The sequence below is a fragment of the Pituophis catenifer genome, unplaced genomic scaffold (genome assembly GCF_029215685.1).
Source record: "Pituophis catenifer annectens isolate HBS135680 unplaced genomic scaffold, rPitCat1.0.hap2 SCAF_6, whole genome shotgun sequence".
In the NCBI taxonomy this organism is placed as follows: Eukaryota; Metazoa; Chordata; class Lepidosauria; order Squamata; family Colubridae; genus Pituophis; species Pituophis catenifer.
In genome coordinates, this window is record NW_027256886.1 from 73,157,161 (window position 1) to 73,182,890 (window position 25,730).

Here is a 25,730-nt window from a genome sequence, read left to right on the forward strand (position 1 = left end):
ATGCTGAGAATAACATATGCTGAAGTGCTCTGGTTAGGAGTGTCTATTCAGAGCCGGAGAAAAGTGGGGAGGTTGTTAAAAAAGAAACAACAAATGCTATAGCCATATGATCAAAGACCACCTCTTTTTTACGTGTGCCACTTATATGCTATAGTAGCACATTAGTGTGGCCCCCTCTTATACAAAAATAAATTGAATGTTTACAAAATATATTGGGACAATGTCATCCCTTTATTGGTCTTATCCTCCAGGAGAGTAATAAAGAATGTCAACCATTTCATTAGAAGTCATATCTTCATAGCAATAAAATAAAATAAACCATTGAGGAGATATATGACACACACATTAAAATAATGTAGAATGCTGCAATGGTTACTTATGAACTAACCAGAGAAACTGAGAAAAGCACTCACATTAATCTCTCTCTTGTTAATGGGAGGTGAAGCTAGAGTAATTTCTATTATAACTGTTATAAAAATTTCCAGCTTGGTTAGCAGAAAGGTATTTCCACTGATTAACACATGCATATTCTAGCACAGCTAACTTGAACGCATACTTGCTTTTCTCTGGAAAGCTGCCACAGAAATGTATTTTACAAGCCATAATACCAGAATTCAGTCATTAATTAATTAATCAGCACACTAAAAAAAAAAAGTAAGGAAAGCTTTGTACAGAGAAAAATCTAAACAAATGTAAATTACCGAGCTCATAGAATACATCAATACATTTTACTTTGAGAGTGCCTAAATATGTAAGCAGTTAAGTGGCTAAATCAGTTGATTTATCACAAGAAAAAGCACCATCAGCATCGGAATAATCCCAAAATTTATAATCTTTCTTATTTTGCATTATCTCTAAAAGAGTTCTCTTTTAGGTTCTCAACTGTGGAATCATAAGAAATTCAGAGGAGTCTCACAAATTGCTTAAAAGCATAGTCATCTTTGCAAAATGCAGAATGGAAAAATCCCTTTCTGCCTTTCTGCCTTGTTTTGTCTGCATAAGCCAGTTGTGGTTTTGCAAAATCTGAGAACTGCATGTAATATAAATGAACATTTAATAATTAAGGTTGGAAATCTATTTATTTTGCCCAACTCTAAATAAGCTAACCATTCCTGTTTTATCTTCCTTGCTATGGAAATAATATGTATTTCTATTTACACCTAGTAATCTTGGTGAGCTGTCACCATTTTTATTTACAAAATTTATTGTATTCTTTCAAATTCTTTGGCCTTACTGAAAAAATGATCACCTTTTTCAACTTTCTGACATGCAATGTAAATGGGGAAGCCAGATTCACTTAACAACTGTGTTACTAACTTAACAACTGCAGCAGGGGTGGGTTCTACTTACCTTCACTACCGGTTCGCAGCAGGGCCGTGTGTTCTGCCCCAGCTACAGACCCCAAAGAACGCAGCACACACAAAATCCGTACAAACCTTAGTTTACTAATTAAGGACTACTAATGAGTTTTCTTAGTAGTTGTTCGAACACAAGTACAGTTTAAATCAATCTTTTCTGAACAAGAGCTGTTAATTTAACTTCATTAACAGCTGACAAGAATCCAAAGAATAATAACTCAATTCTGAAGCACAGTCATTTCAGATAATTGTAATCTTACTGTGTTTGGCAGAATGCCCAGAAGCAATTTGCAGGAAAACTGACAAGAAAGGAGCAAGAGCCGATCAGACGTTTCTGGAATCAAGACGCAAAGGAATATGAACCAAGCTGTTTCCTGCAAATTGCCTCAGTCGTCATCCTTCCTTAAATAGGCTAGGGGAGTGGCCAATTAGCCCCAAGCCTAACTCTCAAGAAGACATCCTCCTGAGGAGCCACTCCTGCCTTTTGGCAGCTCTGCGCGCTCCTCCTCTTCTTCCTCTTCACTTATGGGAGCTTCTGGAGGTTCTGAAGGCTCTGGCTGAATCCCCGCCTCTGGCACCACATCTTCTCCAGCCTCCTCATTGTCTGACTGGAGTGCCAGCTGAACAGCTGCTGACGCATCACACCAGCCTTCTCGTTGTCGGAATCAGCTACTAGATGCACAGGCCGCTGACGGGCCACAACACTCCACGTGCGCTCTTCTGCGCATGCGCAGAAGCGTTTTGATGACGTCGGGGTCAGTGTGTGGGGCCTCCTACCAGTTTTACTATCGGTTCTATAGAACCGGTATGAACCGGGGGCAACCCACCACTGAACTGCAGTGATTCGCTTAATAACTGCTGTTAAGAAAGGTTGTTAAATGGGGCAATATTCACTTAGCAGCTGTCCTGCTTAGCAACAGAAATTTTGGGCTTAATTGTAGTTGTAAGTCGAGAACTATCGGTACTGGCCAAGCATAATTTCTCCAGATCAGATATTATTTTGAATCTTAAACAAATCATTTTATAGTGCTTTAAACAAAGCACCTGCATTATTCCAGTTGGCAGTTTATAACTATGGCCAGTGTCTGTATAATATTAGGGATTTAATGGTACATTTATCTTATGAAATATGCCGTGCGTATATACTGAATACAATGCCTTGTATTTATGAAATTTACTTCTCCTTCCTGATATTGGTTGATGTGATAGTATTTGGGAATGACCTTGGAAGATGGAATGGTGGGGATGAAAAGATGCTGCCTAGGGAATGTCAGTTAAGAGAGAACATAGCTATATAATGGGCAGAGAAAGTAGCTCAGAAGGGGACCCCCCCCCCAAGTTCTCAGGTTACAAAGGGGACAGCAAGAGAAATATATTTTCAGACTTGCAAGATTCTATTAATGTAGCCTTTATTAGTAGTAGAATTAGCTCACCTGGTCGTGTTTTCTATCTGGTCTATTTGGGAAGATATCCTGTTCTTTCTATCTGTATACAAGAAATGCAAATATGAAATAAGAAATCTTTATAATTATGAAACAAAATACGTTGAATAGAATGGCACTTCTGTCTTTTAGATTGCGAGTCAGCAAATTTCTTGTGTTTTGCTTCCAATTGTGTCTTCATATTAATGGCCCTACTGCTAAATCAGGTCACTTTGAATTTGGGACCAGGATAGAATTCTCCCACCTTTTGTCCTTTGTATGTGTTAAGGATGACAAAGGTCTCCTACAATTTAAGATAATGTGGGTCTTTCTTCAAGAAATGCCAACTTGCAAATGTTTGTTCTTCATCCTAAAGGCTGATGACTTTTTTATGATTAAGTATGCCAAGAAGCAACATCTGAAAAACAGGATTGCATTGGTTGCACAAATTAAAATAGTGAAATATTTTGCATGGGCCCACTAAAACAAAGAAGCTATCAGAAATTCTAAGTACCCATTCTAAGTGATGTAATTGCCTAAATGTTACAAGGACGGACCCTTTCAGATTGGAAAATAACCCATGGGTCTTTAATTACCAGAAAAGAGAGGGTAAAATATCATTAGTTGATTATAACCCATTTAATAATACTTGGGAAGGAAGAAGGCTATAGAATCAAACATAAATGATAGCAAACATGATAAGCATTTTTTTAAAGATCAGTGTCAAAATAAAAAATAAATTACTAGTTGTTATAAGTTCAGCAACAGGGTAAAACAAAGATTCCAAATAATAATAATTGCAAATCACAATTACAGCAAAAGAATCAGATGTTCTTGCACATGGAAAGGCACCATAAACCTAGGAATAGATGGATGTTTGAACTAATCTACACATCGCATAGAAGAGGATACCCAATACGGTACAGATAGTTCTCAGTTATCAACTACAATTGGGACAAGTTAACTCCATCGCTAAGTGCTACAGACACTAAGTGAGATATCATGTTACAATGCCAGACTTATAACATAATTTCCTCTTCCGTTGTGACTCACCATGGTCATTGAGCGAGAAGTCATATGACTGCAATTTGCAATTTCACTTCCACATTTTCCATTAATTTTGGTTAATGGAAGCTGGTTATGAAGCATGCAAATGGTGATCATATGACCACGGGACACTGTGATGGTGGTAAACGTGTGTTGGTTGCAAAGCACCCAAAATGGTAATCAAGTGACCATGAGATGCTGTGACAACCTTGGTGGCTTAAAGACGGATGTTGTCAGGAGCAAATAACCAGAAGCATTCACTGAGTTCAAAGCACAGAAGAGTTTATTGTTGACTAGAAAAATCTAATGGTCAGTGTTAGATTGGTACTAGATAAAAATCAATGAAATTCACAGAGGGGGTGGGGTGCACTTGAGCCACTTGTGGTAGTGCAATGACCAACTACTGACATGTTTTACTCCACCTTCCAACTCTGCCTGCTCTTCTTCTACAACTACTGTTCTACAATTCTGTATCCCAGAATTCACCAGCCACCAACTCTACCCATGGTTAAGCCACCAAGGTTGAGAAACCCTTAATGGACTTTTGTTGATTAAGATTGAATGCTGTGTCTTTCTAATTTGTTTATAAATATCAGATATAGGGGGAAAAAGGTCTTTAGTTGAAATGGTAAAAATTACTGAAATTGTTTGTACCTGTCTTGATACAAGCAGAAATCATTTTTTTTTAAAAAGTTACTTTTTTTTACATTTTTCTTACTTCTCCCTTTCTTCCTCAACACTTTTCAATTTTTTAAACTATCTTTTTCTTAGTTTGTATTTTTTAAAATGTATTTTTAAACTAAAAAAAAAAGTTGTAACTCTCATGCTTTATTGGGTTTGTCAAACACATTGCAGAGGGCTGGACCTGACTGACAACTTATTGAGCCGGGCAGACTTCAACTCCCAGAATTCCCCCAGCCTTGTCTGGCTGGCTGGGGAATTCTGGGAATTGAAGTCCACCCCTCTTAAAGTTGCCAACTTTGGGAAACACTGGACTGGATGATGCTCGGGAATCCCGTCCCATCCTCTAAATTCTAACCCCTCTCTCAGTAGTCGCTTCCCAATTCGCCTACAGGGAACCCCAGCCCACCCTAATCTCCTTTCAACACTCCCCCCGTTTCCCCCTTCTTCATCCGCTCCTCGTCTCGCACGTTTCTTCAGAGCAGGCCGGGGACCAGCGAGGCGTCGCTGGCGCCTGCGCAGTCCCGGGCCCACTCGCCCGCCTGTGTGTGACCCATCTCACGTAGCGCTCCCGCCGCCGCCGCGTTCCGAGGAACGCCCCCGAAGGCTGGTGTGGGCGGGGCCAAGTCGAGAGAAGCATTCCGAAAGGGGCCTGCTTGGGAGCGATCGGCGACAGATCGAGCGGCGGGCTCATCTCCGAGGTAGGTGGCCGCGCTGGCAGACTCGACTCCGCTTTATTCCCTGCTTGGATGAGCAAGGCTTCCGTTGGCTTCTCCCCCGTAGGGCGAAAGCTCCTCGTCTTTTGTTCCCTGCGGGGAAACCCAAGTTAGATGCGGGACGAGCGCACGTCTGAATGCTCGCCTGGGCGTGAAACTTCCCTTTGGGGATGCTGCATCAAATGTCAAGCCTTTTTTTTCCCCCATTCTTGTGCATTAAGCTAAGCGCTTTCCTTTGCTCTGATGCCCTCGAGCTGTTTCGCTTCTCTCTCGCTCTCTTTTTTTTTTTTTACTGAGCTCCCTAAATGGGAGATCTGGTGCACCCGGAGTTGATCGATCGATGGGACCGATTTGGGGACCATGGTTTCCTCCTGATCCTCCAGACCGATTTTTTTTCTCCCCCTTCGTACAGCCGAGGAGCATGCGAGCCCTCGAGGGATCGTTTCCTTGGGAATAAGCTCCCCGACTTGTCCACTCTTGTCGAGTGCAAGCAAGAGATTTATTTTCTCCCTTTATGCTCTCCGAAAGGAGCGGAGACATCTGTGGCTGACGTGGACGGGGGATCCTTTATAAATATGTTCCAACTTTGCTCCTCTAAGGCAGCACTTTGAGAAAGTTCTTCGCTGTCCCGGAAAAAAACTTAACGGATTAAGTGCCCCGCGGGAAGAAATCTGATCCTTCCTAGATAGAATCTCCAAATCTCATTTTAAAGATTGACTGGGGGGAAAAAGGAGCTGGATTATTTTATTATTGGCATTGCCCTCGTTTCAGGATGGATGCGAGGCTGGGGAGAGGAGAAAAAAAAACCACGTTGAAAAAAAAAATCCTGTAGCTTAACTAGATCTCAAAGACTTTGCTTTTTTAGGTTATAGCCAAGTCAGTGTAGTAATTTGATTCCTTAAAAAAAAAAAATAGATGAAATGCACCTTCTAGAAAAGGCATTGGACTAATATTTGCAGAAGTTCCTATGCTGAAATCTTTTTTCTCTGTGGGGTACTGAAAATAGATCATCTTGCAAATAAGGAACAAAGGGGGGGTATGGGTGGAAGAGGTCATAAAAAAGAATAGTCTTACGTAGTAGTTTAACCTATTCTTGTTGGGTTGTACTTTTTCAGACTTGGCTAAGAAAGAATTTTGAAGCCAAGTGTCCATTGCAGGACGTGACTTGGGGGACGTGGCAGTAGCATTTTTCCATTAACCTTTTGCTCACATTAGAAACTTCTGGCAAGAAAGTTTTTGCCTTTTTACTATTTGCTTACTAAATATGAATAATATGCACTTTCAGGCCAATGAAAAACCTACGCTTTCAAAAACGCGTAATTATGTTGCTTTTTTTTTTTCTTAGCCCCTTTGGGTAAATTTGGATAGAAAGATGTATAAATCCACATTTTAAAAAATGGATAAAATCATTTCTTGATTGTCTGTAGTATTTGATTTCCCTCCAAATGTTTCACAATACTTTTCTGAGGAAGTTGTATTGCCTAATACTTGAATGATACCAAACTAGGTAACTGAAGTAACATTTTTGAGTAATTGAGTTCTGCATGGTTTGTCAACAGGATACAAAATGATAGAGCTTTTGTCCCATAAAAATTGGTATGGATACATTATCATTGGTTGACTTCACAAATCCCATTAACTGTCGCATTGATTTGAACCTGAAATGGGCACATAACAGATTTATTTTTCTTGCATAAAAGTATCTGAAGATGCTATGTAACTAAGTCGTGCAACACTCAATGTAATATTAGTGTTCTTTATTAACTTGCTGATTATATTATCCGGGATGTCCATAGGATTTGGGCAAAAGATGGCTTTCCCATATGTTGGGACTTTCAGCTCCCCAAATTCCTTGTCATATGAATTGGTCATGTTTGGAATTTTGAGAACTGTAGGCTTAATGCAAGAGAGACAGTTTGGTGTAGTGGTTAAGGCATAAAGCTAGAAACCTGGAGACTGTGAATTTTAGTACTGTTTTGGGCACAAAACCCACTGGGTGACCTTGGGCCAATCTCTTTCTCTCAGGAAGGAGACAATAGTAAACCACTTCTGAAAAACCTTGCCAAGAAAACTACAGGGATTTGTCCAGGCAGTGTCCCAAGTATTAGACATGATTGAATGGAAAGGAGTGGAGCCTTAACATAAAGACAACAATTTTGAGAATGCTATCATTTACATTTATTTAGGTACTTCATATAAGCCTGCCTATCTATCTATCTATCTATCTATCTATCTATCATCTATCTATCTATCTATCCATCCATCCATCCATCCATCCATCCATCCATCCATCCATATCATCTATCTATCTATCCATCCATCCATCCATCCATCCATCTATCTATCTATCTATCTATCTATCTATCTATCTATCTATCTATCCTGTTTCCCCCAAAATAAGACATCCCCTGATAATAAGCCCAATCGGGCTTTTGAGTGCATGGCAATAAGGCCAAGCACATATTTCAGGGTTCAAAAAAATATAAGACAGGGTCTTATTTTCGAGAAAACATGGTGTCTGTCTGTCTATCTATCTCTGTCTGTCTGTCTGTCTGTCTGTCTGTCATCTATGTATATCTATTTATCTATCTATCATATCTATACATCCATCCAGGATTATATTCTAAACCACTTTGTGTTCTGTGTAAGAAAAACTATAGAAACCATTTTGGACTATCAAAGAAGAACAATAAAGACATTAGAACAGGGGTCTCTAATCCTGGGCTGCAACTCATTACCAGTCCGTGGACTGCTTGGAACTGGGCCGCCCAGGTGGTGGGTGGCAGGCACTCGCACATGCTCACTGCTTACACAGAACCATTCCCTCCGCCACATCTGCTGCCGCCACCAGTCTGCAAAGCCGGACTCTAGTTAGATACTTATTGTCCACTCATACACTGTTCTATTGGAAGAAATAAGAAAAACAGGCAGGCAGGCGAAGAAGACACCAATGTCTGTTCCAGCTAGACTGTTTCCGAGCCCTTGCAATGTCTTGGAGGCTTTGTTGAAACGTCTTGATGGCCAGCTGACTTTTAATGTGGTTTCATTTTGCTTTCATTACTATTGTCCTTTTTTCATGTTTTCTAATGAATTCAAATCCACACAGATGGTGCAATAAATTATTAGGATCTTTATTTATAAACTGGTTTTGATTTATTTGGAAGAGGGAGGCAGAAAAAGCGCTAACCCAAATGCCATAATACAAATAGCACTTGCTCCATTTAGAAAGGCTTAAATGCATGATCGCAAAGTTACTTTTAAAAGGTAAAACCTCCTCTGAGCCTAAATGGATTCCTGGCAATTTCATGGATAATATCCACATTGTTTTGCTGGCAGCAGTCCAGACATCGTTGGCCAATTTTTTCAGGATGTTTTTCAACTTCCCAGACCTGGTCCTCACATCTGAAAGTCACCAAAGTTGAGAATAATTGGTTTAAGACAGGGGTCAGCAACCTTAAACACTTAAAGAGCCACAAAGGTCCTAACAGGAAGCCCCCGTTCAATTCTGGAGCTGACCGGAAGTTCAGTTCCCCCATCATAGTCTCCTCCTAGCGCGGCATCCTTTTTCCTCTGCTGACTAGAAGTCCGGTTCCCCTACCATAGAGTCTCTCCTAGCGCGGCATCCTTTTTCCTCCACCTGTCCTAACCGAAAGCCCTATCAATTGTGGAGCTGACCAGCAACAGGGAGCCGCAGCAGAGGGATGAAAGAGCCACATGCGGCTCCAGAGCCACGGGTTGCTGACCCCTGGTTTAAGACATACTAAAATAAATAAGTAGTCCTACAGGTAGTCCTCAACTTACAACAGTTCGTTTAGTTACTGTTCAAAGTTATGACAGCACTGAAAAAAGTGACTTATGACTGTTTTTCACCCGGCTGTTGCAATGCCCCATAGTTATGTGATCAAAATTCAGACACATGGCAACTGGCATGTATTTATGGCAATTGCAGAGTCCCAGGGTGATGTGACCACATTTTGCGACCTTAGTTAGTTTATTTTATTGTCATTGCACCTTTTGATAAGTAACGTCGGTGGGGAAGCCAGATTCACTTAACAACTGCAGTGATTCAATTAACAACCGTGGCAAGAAAGGACATAAAATGGGGCAAAACTCACTTATCAACTTCCTTGCTTAGCAACAGAAATTTTGGGCTCAATTGTGAACGTAAGTCGAGGACTACCTGTATTGCAAATACATACTTTCTTTGAATATATATGATATGCACAGATGGCTTCTATTTAAGATTGAAAGTTAAGATAGAACAAAGTTTGAGGTGATGGGCTGGAACCATAGATAAGTCAATGAGCATTTTCTATTCCATTAAAGGAAGTATCCTGCTCCTTTAATTACCCCTTGAAAGTATGTACTGTATCCTTGAGAATGGTTTGTTAAATCACCAACCTCCACATGATTTAGGGTTTTCTTCAACATAGAAAATACTATTAACAAGTATATTTAAGACTGTGGTAAAGATTGTACTGATCTCTTAATTAGAAACTAAAATATAGTTTCCAGTTTGTTGGCATGATAATTACATTAGAATAGAGATTGTACTGTGATCTGCCTAATTAATGAAGAAACTTGCCAAAACAAGTAAAAGATACAGTTGGTACCTCAGTACACAGTACTCATCATTAATTGATTCTGAGAGGCACGATGAGTACCAAAAAGATGAGTACCAAACAATTTCCCCCCATAAGGAATGATGTAGTGAGTCACAAGAACTGAACAATTCTAGCTTGTGTGTTGAGTACCAAACAAACAATGAGTACCAGGACATTTTCACAAATTCAATGAGTTGAATACCAAGGAATCACTGTATTAATTTATTTACTCCACAGGAGTTTTGAGTTTTGCCATTTTCAACTCATGTTTTAGTGGTCTCTGCAAAATAGGGGCAGCGTGTGTATGGAATGGAGTAATAAGAGTTTCTCAAAGTAACTTCACAACCATGGTGCCCTCAAAATGCACGAAGCCAAATTTTGAGAATACTTAGGCAATGTGATCTCCGCTGATCAGGAATTCTGAGAGTTATGATAGAGGGGTAGTAAACCTTTCTGATGTCCACAAACTAGACATAATATTTTCTGGGTTTCCAAGATGTAGTGGGCTGAATGACAAAAGTGGGCAAATTTAGGAGTTTCTTGAATTTGATATCCACGGTGGCAGTACTGCAGGCTACCTCTGCTGATCACCAGTTGCCAGCAGTTTGGCAAATCGAATCTCACCAGGCTCAAGGTTGACTCAGCCTTCCATCTTTCCGAGGTGGGTAAAATGAGGATCCACATTGTTGGGGGCGATATGCTGACTCTTTAAACTGCTTAGAGAGGGCTATAAAGTACTGTAAAGCAGTATATAAGTCTAAGTGTTATTGCTATGTACTGTATGTTCTAATTAAAAGTCATTCTGATAGTGTTCTTTAAAATTGCTTGAAAGAGCTGTTTTTTCCCCCAACAATAATCTTTTGTATACTGTGGAATATTTTAAGCATATGCCTGGAAAAAGTACTTGGAAAACTTGGAACAGAAGGAAAAGAAAGGCAGGATTGATCTCATTATCAGTAGCTAGTTCATTCATCAGTAGCTAGTTCTATTAGTAACTCCCATTGATCTTAAACTCATTTTAAGACTGGGATTGATGACTACTTAAATTTTAAGTATTCAACTGTGGTCTCAAAATCTTGAGAATTGCAGAGGTGAAGACATTAGGGGGTCATCAGTCATTACCTTACAGGTAGTCCTCAACTTGCAACAGTTCATTTAGTGACCGTTCAAAGTTACAACAGCACTGAAGAAAGTGACTTATGACCATTTTTCACACTTACGATCGTTACAGCATCCCCATGATCATGCAATCAAAATTCAGGTGCTTGGTAACTGGTTCATAGTCATATTGCAATGTCCCAGGGTCATGTGATTAATTTTTGCGACATTCTGACAAGCAGAGTCAATTGGGAAACCAGATTCACTTAACAACCGGGTTACTAACTTAACAACTGCAATGATTCACTTAACAACTGTGGCAAGAAAAGTCATAAAGTGGGGCATTTTAAAAATGTCTCATTTAGCAACATACATTTTGGACTCAATTGTGGTCGTACGTCAGGACTACTTATTGTATAGAGCTGTCCCAATGTTGCAGAACATGCTGCAAATTACTTGCAGTCCTGGTTGAAAACACATTGTTATGCCTAGAAGAAAGCAAGATTGCAGTGCAGAATTCTATAGTATCTTTCTGGAGGGAAAAAGTGTAATATGGTATGAAATTTCAAGTGGTGTTGCTGTCTGAGAATAGGTAGTTTCTAGTGGAGATTCGGTATGATTGCATTGTACCAGTACAGTGGCAGTTTCAATCAGGGATCATAAAATCCCTAAAGCATAATGAAAACTTGATTTGGATAAAGTTAATACTGGAAAGTTTTGCTTTGTTTTGCCAAAGTCATCCTGTCTATTCTAACAAAAGAACATTCTTACTGAGTTTAAAACGGGTGGGGGGTGGGGGGTGGATCGATGGATGGATGGAATGAAAGAAGAAAGAGAAAGGGAGAGAAAAAACTAAAAATGCTGAAAGTAAAAAGTACAAGAAAAATAGAATAAAAAAGATATAAAGAAAGATAAAGAAGTGGCTTCCAATCTTCTTCAGAACAGTTATAAGTACAATTGTATTTTAGTTACCCTCTCTCTCAAGTTATATTCTATTTTTTTCCAACAATGTATCCTGGCTAATCATCAAGACCACAAGTCATAAGTTCATTGTTCTTGTTTTTACACAAAGATTCTATAAGGGGTTTCCAGTCACCTATAAATGTAGATAGTGTCTTTTCTCTAATCAAACAAGTCAATTTAGCCATTTCAGCAAGTTCAGTTGTCTTTATCAACCATTCCTCCATTGTAGGTATTGCCAGATCTTTCTGCCTTTGTACATACAATAATTTTGCTGTAATTATCATATATAAAAACAGTATTTCATGGCTTTTTTCTAACTGTTTATCCATCATTTCCTGGAGTAAAAGTTCTGCTTTCAATTGAATGTTAAACTTTAAAATCCTCTGAATCAATGTACGCATTTGAACTGGATATTTTCTAGCTTTTTTATATGTCTGGTAAGCATGATCAAATTACCTTGTTCTTGATGCTCACATTTCCAACATAAATTTGAAGTACTTGTATGCATTCTGGATATATTTTTTCCATTTATATACCATTTATTTTTATAAAAGGTAACGTCCTTTTATAAAAATTCCCTTAAGAAAATTTTCAATGATTTCACATATTTGCCCAATGTTCCATTTGTATATTATAACCAGAGTTTTAATCTACTTTATTATGCATTCTTTGATGTATTCTTCTGTTTCAAATTTCAGTAAAATTTATATATTTTAGCAATTATTTCCTTTGCATCTTGCACCCTGATTGTTGGGTGATATTATAAATCACCCAGAGATTGCTGTAAAGCACTCATGGGGAGGTATAAAAGTCTTAATTGCTATTGCTATTGCTAAATAAAATGAAATCAGGTATAGTTCTTGTCCATGGCGTAAAGGTAAAGATTCCCCTCGCACATATGTGCTAGTCATTTCCGACTCTAGGGGGCAGTGCTCATCTCCTTTTCAAAGCCGAAGAGCCAGCGCTGTCCAAAGACGTCTCCATGGTCATGTGGCCGGCATGACTAAATACCAAAGGCGCCTGGAATGCTGTTACCTTCCCACCAAAAGTGGTCCCTATTTTTCTACTTGCATTTTTTACATGCTTTCGAACTGCTAGGTTGCCAGAAGTTGGCTGGGAACAATTTTGCTTTTGATTTGCACTGTTTTCAGCACCCTATTCTTTCCTGATATATTAAAATTCATTCTTAATTTTCTTTTTTCTTTTCAAATGTCAGCATTCAGTTAATGCAAAAAGTTATGAATTTATATGTTTAAAGGGCTGTATATTGTTTTCTTGATTGATCCTTGATGCTTTCACACCTAAAACTCAGTAAATGGAATCTTGGATATTATATTTTCTATTTCAAACTGTTTAGATGTTCATGGATATAGATATGGGTATTCCAGGATGAGAACCTCTTTTTTTTTTAACAAGACAACTTTCCCAGACTTTGTACGGTTAATAGCTGCATCATTTCTAAATGCCAGCGTAGATGGGGCGAAATTCAGCAATGCTTTTGTAAGAGCTTTGTTGAAAGAATAAAGAATGTCTGAAATAATGGGCTTATGAGAGAGGCAGCTAGAGAGAGAGAAAGAGGGAGGGAGGGAGCAATATATATTAAATGAGCCTTAAATGACTCTGGAGATAAAACATTACTCATGTGTAATGACCATAGTATGATTTGGTAGGACTGCAGCTGGAATAACCATTAATAGAAAAATGGCTTTTGTAGAAAGTACACAATGAGGGAAAATAAGCAAATCCTTACACTGACTTCTCCTAAACCAAGTCTACAGTATTTAATAAGAGAGCGGATTACAAGGTTGATTAAATTTTACCACAACAGCATTATATCGTCAGTTCTATTACAGAGGAATAACGAAATACATTGAGTTGCTAAGTTGTATCTCCAGAAATGTTTGGTTGTAGCGTTCATAGATTCATCTGGCAGCTTGTTTACTGCATTATTCTGGATCAGATACCGTATTTTTCAGAGTATAAAACACACCTTTTTCCCTCCTAAAAGGGGGTGAAAATTTAGGTGCGTCTTATACACCGAATATAGCTCCGTCCACCCCCTGGCCCCACCCTTTGGCCTGTACCTCGCAGCAGTTACCTCCTTGCAAGCAAACAGCAAGAAAAAACAGCTTTCAGCTTCAGCACATCCTAATTAGCACAAGTTAATTGGATCCTGACTCTCAGCTGATTTGCTCTCAGCTGTTTTGCGCAGGGCTCTGCTGCTTGCTGCAAAGAGGTAAATTGCTGGAGCAGATTTTTTTTTCCTTGTGCTAATCAAGCTATGCTGAAAACGAAAATGAAAGTAAAGCAGGCTGTTCGCTGCAAAGAGGCAAAATTGCTCAGAGGCAGAGGGAGATTTCTTTTTCTTCTTTTCCTCACCAAAAAAGGTAGGTGCATCTTATACTCTGGTGTGTCTTATACTCTGAAAAATACGGTAATTTATTATGTTAAGGGCAGATGCCGTGTTACACACAGGTAATAGAATGGCATATCTAGGAACTGATTGTTATCTTTGAATGGATTATAGAAATACAGCTTGAATTTAGATTTCAAAATGTTGATTTTCATGTAAACCATTTAGTTTACAGGTAGTGCTTGACTAACAATAATTTGTTTAGTGACTGAAGTTAAACAAGCGTTGAAAAAAGTGACTTAACCATTTTTCACACTTAGGATCATTGTAGCATCTCCATAGTCACATGATCAAAATTCAGATGCTTGGCAACTAGCATATATTTTCAACGGTTTCAGTGTCCCGGGGTCATGTGATCACCTTTTGGGACCTTCTGACAAACAGAGTCAATGGGGATTCATCTAACAACCATGTTTGCTAACAGTTGGCTAAAGCCAGATAGACTTAGCAACCAATTCAGGGGTGGAAATCAGCCGGTTTGCGTGAACCGGTAGTTGTGACCAGCACATGGGCCCGCCCCCAGCCCTGGCGCTATGCTGTCCTATTTAGTTGCATTTTTAAAGCCGCGTGCAAGCATGTGCACTCACATTTTTGGTGCTGGGGTAAACCGGTTGTTAATTCATGTGCCGCCCACCTCTGAATCAACTTAACTGCAGTGATTCTCTTAACGTTGGCAAGAAAGGTTGTAAAGTGGGGCAAAAATTACTTAACTGTCTTGCTGAGCAACAAAAATGTGGATTCATTGGTGGTCGTAAGGTGAGGACTATCTGTGCTAATCTTCAACACCAAAGTTTTCTGAAAAGGGCCTTTATATTTTCCACTTTAATTATTGAAGGAGGAGGTAGAAGTCATGCCAGGACAAATATTGAAATATTGCTCAGGGCAAAATTGTGATGTATGTATTTTGCAGAATGAAAATCTACAGGGAAAATAGTTTGGATAATTGAGAAATGAACCTTTCTTCATAATTGTATTAAAATTATATTTGTAGGTGTGTTAAGGCAAATCAATAGTGAAACTATGGCGGTCTCAAGGGAGTGGTATCTTCTGGTCCTTTGGATTCTACTACCTTCTTCTCATGCTCATACAGATTTCTTCACTTCAATTGGTAAGTGATGTTTTTAAGCATTTCTAATTGATTAAGCAATAACAGCACCAAAAGTGTAGTAAATTAATTGCTTGGATTATTAGTTATCCATCTGCTGAAGGCTGGAACATGATCAGTCACAAAATGTAAGTGTTATATAAAAATACCAGCAAATAATAACATGAGATAGGTTTAAGCTCTCAAGAAGCAGTAAAAATATATTGGAAACACTATTACCAGTTTACATGAATTGTGTTGCTTATATTTTAGTACTGCTTCTTATTGGTAAAGGAAGAACTACCTAAGAATATGTGTTTGGTGACATTTCTGGATTGGTTGAATATACGGTGGTGAATATCTTTGCAGTGTCCAGCAAAATCTCTGGGCATATAATCTGATTGTTGTAAATATATGCAAGAAGCATTTTGTCTATAAATAATTTTATTTCAATCCACGATCAGTAAATTACAAAAATAATCTTAATTTTTTTTTCTTCCTGTTTGTACATGTCAGAGTTCTGCTTCATGGCATTTCTGGCATCTACTCTGCTTATGGAAATAAAAAAAAGAATATTATGTCAACATTTACTTTAGATATATTATTTACATTAGAACGATTGATGTGACTATACTTTATCGCAGTTCAATAAATATACATGTCAGTTGCCTTGTCATTTAAACTTATAAAAACAATCAACATAATTCATCTGTCTTCAATTCTGATAGCAAATATTAAATTAGATGTGTGGCTGGTGGCTTTATTTAAAATATTTGTGCTTTCTTGGTATACCTGCGGGTGTTGCAGTCTTAATATCTAGAATTAACTTGAATGAGTGCAAGGCTGGAAAGAGTAAAAAGTAAGGTTTTAGCTATGTGTTTACTAATCTGTATGAAATTCTAAATCTCATGTTTCATTGACTTGCCCATGAAATAACAATTTGAACTACAAAAAGCAAACAGATAATAACAGCTGCAAAACTATGAGTGAAGGTTAATCCGCTATAAAACTGCCACAGAGAAAGTGGTTTGTGCATTCAAAATCTGGGACAGTATACCGGGGTAATTTAATCTCAGCAGGCCGGTATGAAATTATTTTTGCTGTATTTGCCAGACATGAGTGGCAAAATAGATCACTGCCTTGCAGCTTGCATTCAGCTGTAATTTACTCTGGTAATAGTCTTCTTACCTAACCTTCTTACCTAACAAAATAGGAAAGATTAATTTAATGCTTCTATAGCGAAAAGAAAAATGCTCACAATATATTTTTTTTCCCTAAAAACTGCAAGAAAGTAACTGCAAATTTACTTATTTGGACTTGTTGGCTTTTAAAACTATTAAAAATTTTGTAATTTCTGTTCTAAAACTGTTAGAACTTCATCGCAATGTTCATGAACATACTGATTGTATTGATCTGTCTTTTAGGTCATATGACAGACTTGATTCATACAGAAAAGGACCTGGTGATATCACTGAAAGACTATATCAAGGCAGAAGAAAGCAAGTTGGAACAATTAAGGCAGTATGTAATTCTTTGAATGCTAATATTTAGCAGTGTTCTATCAGCCAAAATGAAAAAAACACCTTATCCTAATTAATTCATGGCTCTTTTGTGAGTAAAATTATATCTACCATTTTTTAAGGCTAAGATTCTCTCTACAATTTTTGTAAAAGCTTATTGAAAATTTTCAGAGATAAATATCTATAGTAAGTTAATGACATTTCAGTAAGTGCTCCTGAGGTTCATTCCACTGGTGGGTTGCTACTGGTTCTCCCCGGTTCGGACGAATGGGTAGTAGTGGTGGCGGGAGGCTCTGCTCAGCCACCCGGACATCATCAAATACTCTGCACATGCGCAGAAGTGGCATGCGCATGAGTGAAGCAAGCACGCATGAGCGAACCGGTAGCAAAGGTAAGTGAAACCCACCACTGGTTCATTTCCTTATTTGTTTCATATTTTTTTTAAAAAAAACAGACTATTGTTAAAATCAGTTGGGTAAATTCAGTCTCACTCAGCTCAAACTACCTCACAGTGTCCCAGTGGGGCTTTTTCCAAAAGGCACCTGAATTTTCTTCGTTTTCTCTTTAAAAATGAGAAATCTCTTTAAAAATCTCATCCAATAAACTTCTTCAGTTTATGGGTTCAGTTCAGTTCTTGGTTGAGAAGTGAAACATTTTCAGAGAAAAAACTAAGAAAGTTCACTTGCCTTCTGGAAAAAGCACCTTTGGGACAATCATGACATGGATGATTGAGAGTCTCCATAAACATCTACCTCACAGTGCGTAAAATAGAGATGTTCATGTAAGCCACCTTGAACTCCTGGAGAGTTATATTATACAGTATATATTATACTGTATAATATACAGTATATATAATATACAGTATAATATAGTATAAGTATACTGTATAGTATAATATACAGTATAATATATATTATACAGTATAATATAGTATAAGATGTGATATGTATCAGAGCCAGTTTGGTCTGATAGTTAAGACTTCAGGCTAGAAAGTGGAAGACTGTGAGTTCAAGTCCCCCCTTAGCTATGAAAACCAACTAAATCAGGCGTCCCCAACCCTTGGGCCACAGATCAGTACTGGTCTGCAGCCTGTTGGGAACCAGGCCGCACAAGTGGCAGGTGAGTGAGTGAAGCTTCATCTGTGCGTGCACATGATCTAGGTTGCACGTGTGAAACTATTCCGCCACTGCCGGTCCATGGAAGAAAAATTTTGCTCTGAAGCTGGTCCCTGAAACCAGGAAGGTTGGGGAACTGCTGGGCTAAATAATCTCCAGCCAATCACACACTCTCAGCTCAATTCACCTCACAGGGTGTTATTATAGGAAAAATAGGAGGAGGAAACTGTATTGCATATGTTCGCTGTCTTGAATTATTTGTATACATTTTAAAGGTTGGAATATATATATATATATATATATATATATATATATACATATATATATATATGTCTGTCTGTCTGTCTGTCTGTCTGTCTTTGGTTATTTGGGTTTTCTCCCGCGTAAAATTGGAAGTGTCTTGGCGACATTTCGACGAAGTCTCATTCGTCATCTTCAGGCTGGTGTTTTCGGCTTCGTGCTTCTAGGAGCAATGTGTGATCGCAGCTGTTCCTTCCTTTTAACTACCAGTGGGGGTGTGAACTGATTGGGTGGGAGCTTGACTATGTTCTGATTGGGTGGAGGTGGGTTCTGATTGGTTGGGGGTTTGGCTGTGCTCTGATTGGATGGGGGTGTGTTCTGTTTAGGTGGGGGCTTGGTTGTGCTCGGGTTAGTCTGAGTTGCAGACTAACCTGAGTTGCAGAGTTAATCCAAGTTAGTCTGAGTTGCAGACTAACACCCCCACTGGTAGTTAAAAGGAAGAAACAGCTGCGATCACACATTACTCCTAGAAGCACGAAGCCGAAAACACCAGCCTGAAGATGACAAATGAGACTTCGTCGAAACGTCGCCAAGACACTTCCAATTTTACATGGGAGATAACCCAAATAACCAAAGACCTACATACAAACACTCGCGAAAACCTCCGAAAACATACATACATACATACATACATACATACATACATACATACACATATATAAATGACTGTGTGTGTGTATGTTCCAGCATAACTCTGGAACGCCTCAAGCAATTTCAACCATGACTTACTCTCTGGAAACAAATACTGTGGGGGTAAGACACCCCTAACACCCCTCTGGGTGTGGGTGTATCTGTGTATCTGTATGTTTGTGTGTGTATGTTCCAGCATAACTCTGGAATGCCTGGGCCGCTGAAATGAAAAGGAATGAATTATATCTATAGTGTCAAATCACAATACTTTTGACAGTGATACTGTGCATTTTGGATTCAAGTTCTGTTAAGATACAGCCTGTTGTGCCTTAAAATGGCTTCTACTGTACAGCACAGTGGAGTTGCCATGGTAACGGCATCACAGTACTCCACAAGGGGGCTCCCTCCCTAGGCCCTCAGCTTCAAGCAAAGAGGGCAAGTTGTCGGAGGAGGTGCCTGCTAATGCAGATAATCACCTCAAAGGCTGTTCCCTATAGAATTTTTCCCAGGCTGTTGTTCAGGGCAATTAAGTCTCTAATTTTCACCACAGTGGTTGAGCCAGTCCTTTTCCTGTCTAATACAGGATTGGGATAAATAAATACCCGGGCAACGCCGAGTTATCAGCTAGTACAAAATAAATATAAACAAGATTAATTTTATTAAGAGCAAACTCAAAAATATATACCTCATGATAATGTATGTGTGTGCTTGCATGTTTGAGTGCAAGTGTTCATTTATTCGTAGCATTGGCTTAGCAATTTTACTAAGCTTTTATTTCCTATGCTTAGGTGGGCTGAGAGATTGGATAAGTTGACAGATACTGCAACCAAGGACCCAGAGGGATTTTTGGGACATCCAGTAAATGCATTCAAGTTGATGAAACGACTGAACACCGAGTGGAATGAGCTTGAGAATTTGGTCTTGAAGGACATGTCTGCTGGTAGGGCTTTTGAAATCCTTTGAAGCAATTGATCATTAAATACACTGAGTAGCCAAGGAAGTCCGGATTTCAATTCACGCCTTAGGGGTGAATTCACTGGGAAGAGTCTCAAGTATGCTTAACTATGGAAACTAATTTGGTATTACATCCTCCAGTCTAAGCAGCGCAACTATTTGTATATTGCCCAAATGCCAGGGTAATGGATACTTCTGGCTAGAAGAGACCAGAGGATGTAACTATCTATAAATTTAGAACACACCAAGGCAGTGTTTACTAATTAGATCTGAATGGAAGCCTCTCTCTTCTTGAGTTCAGTTGTTATTCTTCATAATAACAAAAAATACGAACAATGCCTGGTTTCCTTAGTGATGTGATTGGAGTTACATCAAGAATAATACTGCAAATTACTGACAAATGTCATCGTCAATAATCTATTCCTTTGCAATTAATAGCATTGGCTTCTTAGCATTCACATATTCAAAAGAAAAAGAATGGTTAGGTTCAGATAGTCCTCAACTTACAACCCAATTAGGGCCAGAATTTCCATGCTAAGCAAGCAAGTTATTACATGAGTTGCGTCTTTTTGCCACAGTTGTTAAGTGAATTACACCAGTCGCCAAGTGCTTGAATGTTTATTACTTGACCGTTGGGGATGCTACAAGTGTGGCAACCAGTTGTAAATCACTTTTTTCAGTGCCATTGTAACTTTAAATGGTCACTAAACAAACAGTTGTAAGTTGAAGACTACCTGTGCTTTCTTTGCTTTTGAGCTCGTCAACAAATCTAAGCTTTCTTTTAGTTGGAATGACTACTTCCATCCCTCTGAACCTGCCTTTCTGGCCAGGACAGAACAAATGCCTCTTTATTGACAAAAAAGTGTTCTGTATTAAATGCGTTGAATTTAATTTCAGTATTGAATTATGCTTTTATAAGTAATTAAATTCTAATAAACAAAGTGTAAAACTGATGGAAGAGAATATTTGTAGCTCAGGGTTGAACTGTAGGGTTTATTATGCTCTCCAAGTTTGGTTGTTTCCTTGCAGACATTTCTTTACCAAACTAGATAATATCATCAGTGCTAGAAGGGAATGGGGTTTGCTCTCATTTTATATACTAGTGGCTTGCTCGGTTAGTGCTGGTGGGAAAAGTATAAAACTGTTTTCTTTTTGAGAAATCTGGTTCTGGAACTATCCCATTATTTCTCCAGGAAAAAGGTTGATTTATGTATGTAAGCACTGATGCTGAAGCACTGCATGTACTTTGTATATTTTCGGAAGTGACTTGTTTGAGCCAAATGTAGTTTGTGGGTCTGAAGACATACTTCTGAACAATCCATTTTTGGAAATACAAAAACTATCATGGATTCATTGGTCCCTTTTGGGAAAGACACAGGATATATTCCACTTTGCTTTGGAACACATGTTTTTTATATACTTGATTACAATTAAATGTTTAGTAATCTAATACTTTAGGCAAAGTCCCCTAACAAAAGAAATATTTAAATTTAATGCAGCAAATGTGAACAACTATCTCATGAACAGTATAGACCAGTGGTCTTCAACCTTGTCCACTTTAAGATTTGTGGACTTCAACTACCAGAATCCCCTTGGCTAGGGAATTCTGGGAGTTGAAGTCCACAAGTCTTAAAGTGGACAAGGTTGGAGACTCCTGGTGTAGGCAATAGCTTATATAATCTTGAAAAAATAAAGCAGAATGATTTTAGATTTATTTAAAAGAAATCGTTCTAAATTGTTCTAAAAACCTCCCCTACCCCAGGGAGGAAAAAGAACTCGTACAATTTTCTTTTCCAGATTAATGAAAATTTGGAATTTTATATGTATTTTACATATAAATTTTATATGTATTTATTAAAGATAGAAGCCAGAAATCCCAGTGAAAGCAAAGGTGGTCCGTAAGGTTAGATAAGATATACAAGGATATGTAAAACATACTGTTTTCTGAGAACCATGGAATAGTCTGTTCTTTTTTTCTTGTGCTTCTAATTCTTGAAGAATTGTGTTTTAAAAACTGGTGAAACACACGGGGGAGGGAAGGGTTTTTTTGTTTTTGGAAGCTTATGAAAGAGAGATTCAACCTAGAATTAAGAAGAAATTTCATATCAAGGAGAACAATTAATCAGTGGGACGGCTTACCTCCAATAGTTGCGGGTTCCATCGCAAGAAAAGACTGGGCAGCCATTTCTCCAGAATACTAATAGGGGTTGACTAGAAGATCTCCAATGCCCCTTCCAACTCTGTCATTCTGTTCTGTCCTTGAAACAATCAATTTTACACATCCCTATAAATTTATAATACTCCCGTGTATTCCAGTAATAGTCAAAGAAATTGTTACCGAACCATAACAATACTTTAAGTCTTATCGTAGTTATGTAAAGTACGCATTTCACCGGTAACCCATTTTTCTTACAAACTAAATACCGTTTCCATGATCAAAAAGAAGGTGATTTATAACAAGAAGGCTGCAGATGTTCACATTATCCCCTCCTCCCCCTCAAAAAAAAAAAAAAAAAAACTGGGACTGGATCCAGATTTAGTCATGCCTAAAGCATCCGTGAGCCAGTCATCAGTCTGGAAGCCGCTGAGAGGAGGAAGAGGAAGATAAATTATGAGCAAAGATGGGGAGAAAAGGCAGGCGGGTGAGAGATCAGTTTGGAATTGTGATCCATGCAGAGGAACTGAGAGTACTATAATGCAATTCTTGCAGCAGTTTTGAAGGACTGATAGGAAAAAAAATGCCACATGAGCTGAGATTGTGCCTCTGTAGATAAGGGGCTATCGAAACTACAGCTCATATCCTACTATACTGTATCTTCCATAAGGATTCACACACACCCTTTGTAACATCTCACCTGAAATACCCAGGAAAAAATGGATCTCTTCTATGTACAGTACTGTGGTCAGTCTGATGTAGTTTTTTAGATTAGATCAGGTGTCAGCAACCTGCAGCTCCGGGCCCGCATGCGACTCTTTGGGCCCTCTGCTCTGGCTCCCTGTCGGGTGATCCCATCACTGGCTGGCCCCGCCCCTCACCCTCCCCTCCCAGTCACTGCTCGCCTGGCCTGAGAAGGTAAGGGTGACGGCGGGTGATGGGAGAAGTGGCTGGGGTGAGACAGAGAGATACAGAGAGAGGGGGAGAGAGAGAGAGACATAGATATAGAGAGAGAGGTGGGGAGAGATATAGAGAGAGATGTCAAAAGGGTTTTGTGGTTCCCGGTGTTTTTAAACAACTGGTTCTCTGCCCTAATGACCAGCTGGGTAGGTGTGGCTAAGGGGGGGGTCATGTGACTGGTGGAAGTGAGTGATGTCAAATTGGCCACGCCCACCCAGGTTTTGTGGCTCCCTGTGTTTTCTGTGGAAAATGGGTCCAAATGGCTCTTTGAGTGTTTAAGGTTGCAAACCCCTGGATTAGATTAACAGAGTTGGAAGGGATCTTGTAGGTCATCTAGTCCAACTCCCTGCCCAAGCAGGAGACCGTGACAAATGGCAGTCCAATCTCTTCTTGAAAGCCTCCAGTGATGAAGCTCCCACAACTTCTGAAGGCAAGCTGTTCCATTGGTTCATTGTTCTCACTGTCAGAAAATTTCTCCTTATTTCTAGGTTGAATCTCTCCTTGTTCAGCTTCCATCCATTATTCCTTGCCTGCCTTCGGGTGCCTTGGAAAATAGCTTGACCCCTTCCTCTCTGTGACAGCCCCTCAAATATTGGAAGACTGCTATCATGTCTCCCCTGGTCCTTCTCTTCACTAGACTAGCCATGCCCAGTTCCTGTAACCGTTCTTCATATGTTTTAATCTCCAGTCCCCTAGTCATCATTGTTATACTGTATGCAAGATTAGGCACACTCTTTTAACTGCCCATTGATAATCCACCACTAACCATATACTGTATTTTTCAGAGTATAAGACATATTTCCCCTCCTCCCCCCTAAAAGTGGCTGAAAATTTTGGTGCGTTTTATAGATAAAATACGGGCCCGTTTTGGGGATCCCGAACCCTTCGCGCGTAGTGTTTTCACCCTCCCCAGCCCTCAGAAGTACTCTGCAGTGCTCCACACAGCCCGTTTTCATCAGAAACTGGCCCATTTTTAGTCTCCTGAATACTCCACGCATCGGGTTTTCACCTTCCCTGGCCCCCAGAAGCACTCTGCAGGCCAAAAATGGGTTCATTTTTGGCGAAAACAGGGTGCGCGGAGGGTTCAGGAAACCAAAAATGGGCCTGCTTTTGGCCTGCAAAGTGCTTCTGAGGGCTGGGAAGGGCGAAAACGCTACGGACAAAGGCCAAAAACTATTTTTTTTCCCTTGTTTTCTTCCTCTAAAGCAGTGGGTCTCAACCTTCCTAATGCTGCGACCCTTTAATACAGTTCCTCATGTTGTGGTGACCCCCAACCATAAAATTATTCCTAAAACGATTGAAAATATGTGTTTTCGGATGGTCTTAGGCAACCCCTGTGAAAGAGTCGTTCGACCCCCAAAGGGGTCCCAACCCACAGGTTGAGAACCACTGCTCTAAAGATAAGGTGCGTCTTATAGTCCGGTGGGTCTTATAGTCTGAAAAATAAGTAATTTGTCTGTTTCTTGTTTTTATCATTTTAAATGTTTTTATTTGTAATGCTGGTCTGTGACTATAATAAAAATCATTTATCTACTACAATAACCCCTTTTTAAAATTATTTTTAGGATTTATTTCCAACATGACAGTTCAACGGCTGTTTTTCCCTGATGACGAAGATCAGACTGGTGCTGGCAAAGCTCTCTTGCGGCTCCAGGATACGTATAAGTTAGATACTGACACGATCTCAAGGGGAAATCTTCCAGGTATGTAAGACAACAGCATTTTAGGGAAACAAAATGCTTCCCTAATGTTTTGTTTCAGAGGGACAGAGCGCATTTATATGTGATTTCTAGCTATAGGGAAGATCAAAACAAGTTTCATAGTTTATTCTCCTTCTCTTCTTCTTAAGATGCTCTGATTTTAAATACACTTTTCTCTGTGTGTGTGTGTGTGTGTGTGCGTATTTCAAATTTTTCACTACAGTAAAAGTAGAAAGAAGAAAGGAATAATAATAAAAAAAGAAAATATACAATTATGCTTTCTCCATTAAAAAAAATCAGTTTTACTTAAGAAATAATAATGACAGGTAACATACAGGCAGTTTGTCAGAGTATAGGCAGCGTAACTTGTATTATGAGATAAACCCTGGAACAAAGACAGTACACAGCACACAGAGCCTTTTAGTTATAAATAACAGTGGTTTTATCTACAGTGAAATATATGTGGTTAAATATCTTTACAGCTACTGATACAACGGAGAGCAATGGTAGACATGATGAGAGAACAAGTATAATGCACAAGGAGAAGGCATGAGGAGAAGGAAATGCCCTCTAATGGCTTCCCTTATATAGGCAGCTTCTTACCCAGCTTCTTAAAGTGGCAGTAACCCTGCTGCCTCATTCCATTGCATCAGCTTCTGGTTGCCTCCGCTTACAGCTTCTTATCAACTTACAGCTATTAACTCTTCATACCCTGACACAGTTTTTATGTGTGGGACCAAGGGATCTCCCATGTGAATTTATTCTATAACTAAGTAAAACTCAGGGCATCATGTGTAAAAACTAAAATACATTTGGGTCACTATCATTGGTATTATTCAGTGGTGAAATCCAATTTTTTTTACTACCGGTTCTGTGGGCGTGGCTTGGTCGGCGTGGTGTGGCTTGGTGGGCGTGGCAGGGGAAGGATACTGCAAAATCTCCATCCCCCCCCCACTCCAGGGGAAGGATATTGCAAAATCTCCATTCCCACCCCACTCTGGGGCCAGCCAG

The 25,730-nt window shown here is 39.2% G+C and overlaps 1 protein-coding gene across 2 annotated transcripts in view; it reads left to right on the forward strand.

The window, feature by feature from the left end:
* The first annotated feature begins 5,152 nt into the window (after positions 1–5,152).
* Positions 5,153–25,730, forward strand: part of P4HA1 (prolyl 4-hydroxylase subunit alpha 1) — a 46,909-nt gene continuing 26,331 nt past the window's right edge. For both annotated transcript variants that reach the window (XM_070945557.1, XM_070945556.1), the window contains exons 1-5: positions 5,153–5,208; positions 15,293–15,409; positions 16,810–16,906; positions 19,739–19,890; positions 24,585–24,722. In XM_070945557.1, the coding sequence (XP_070801658.1) occupies positions 15,322–15,409; positions 16,810–16,906; positions 19,739–19,890; positions 24,585–24,722 (475 nt within the window). In that variant the 5' untranslated portion in view covers positions 5,153–5,208; positions 15,293–15,321. The remainder of the gene's footprint in view (positions 5,209–15,292; positions 15,410–16,809; positions 16,907–19,738; positions 19,891–24,584; positions 24,723–25,730) is intronic.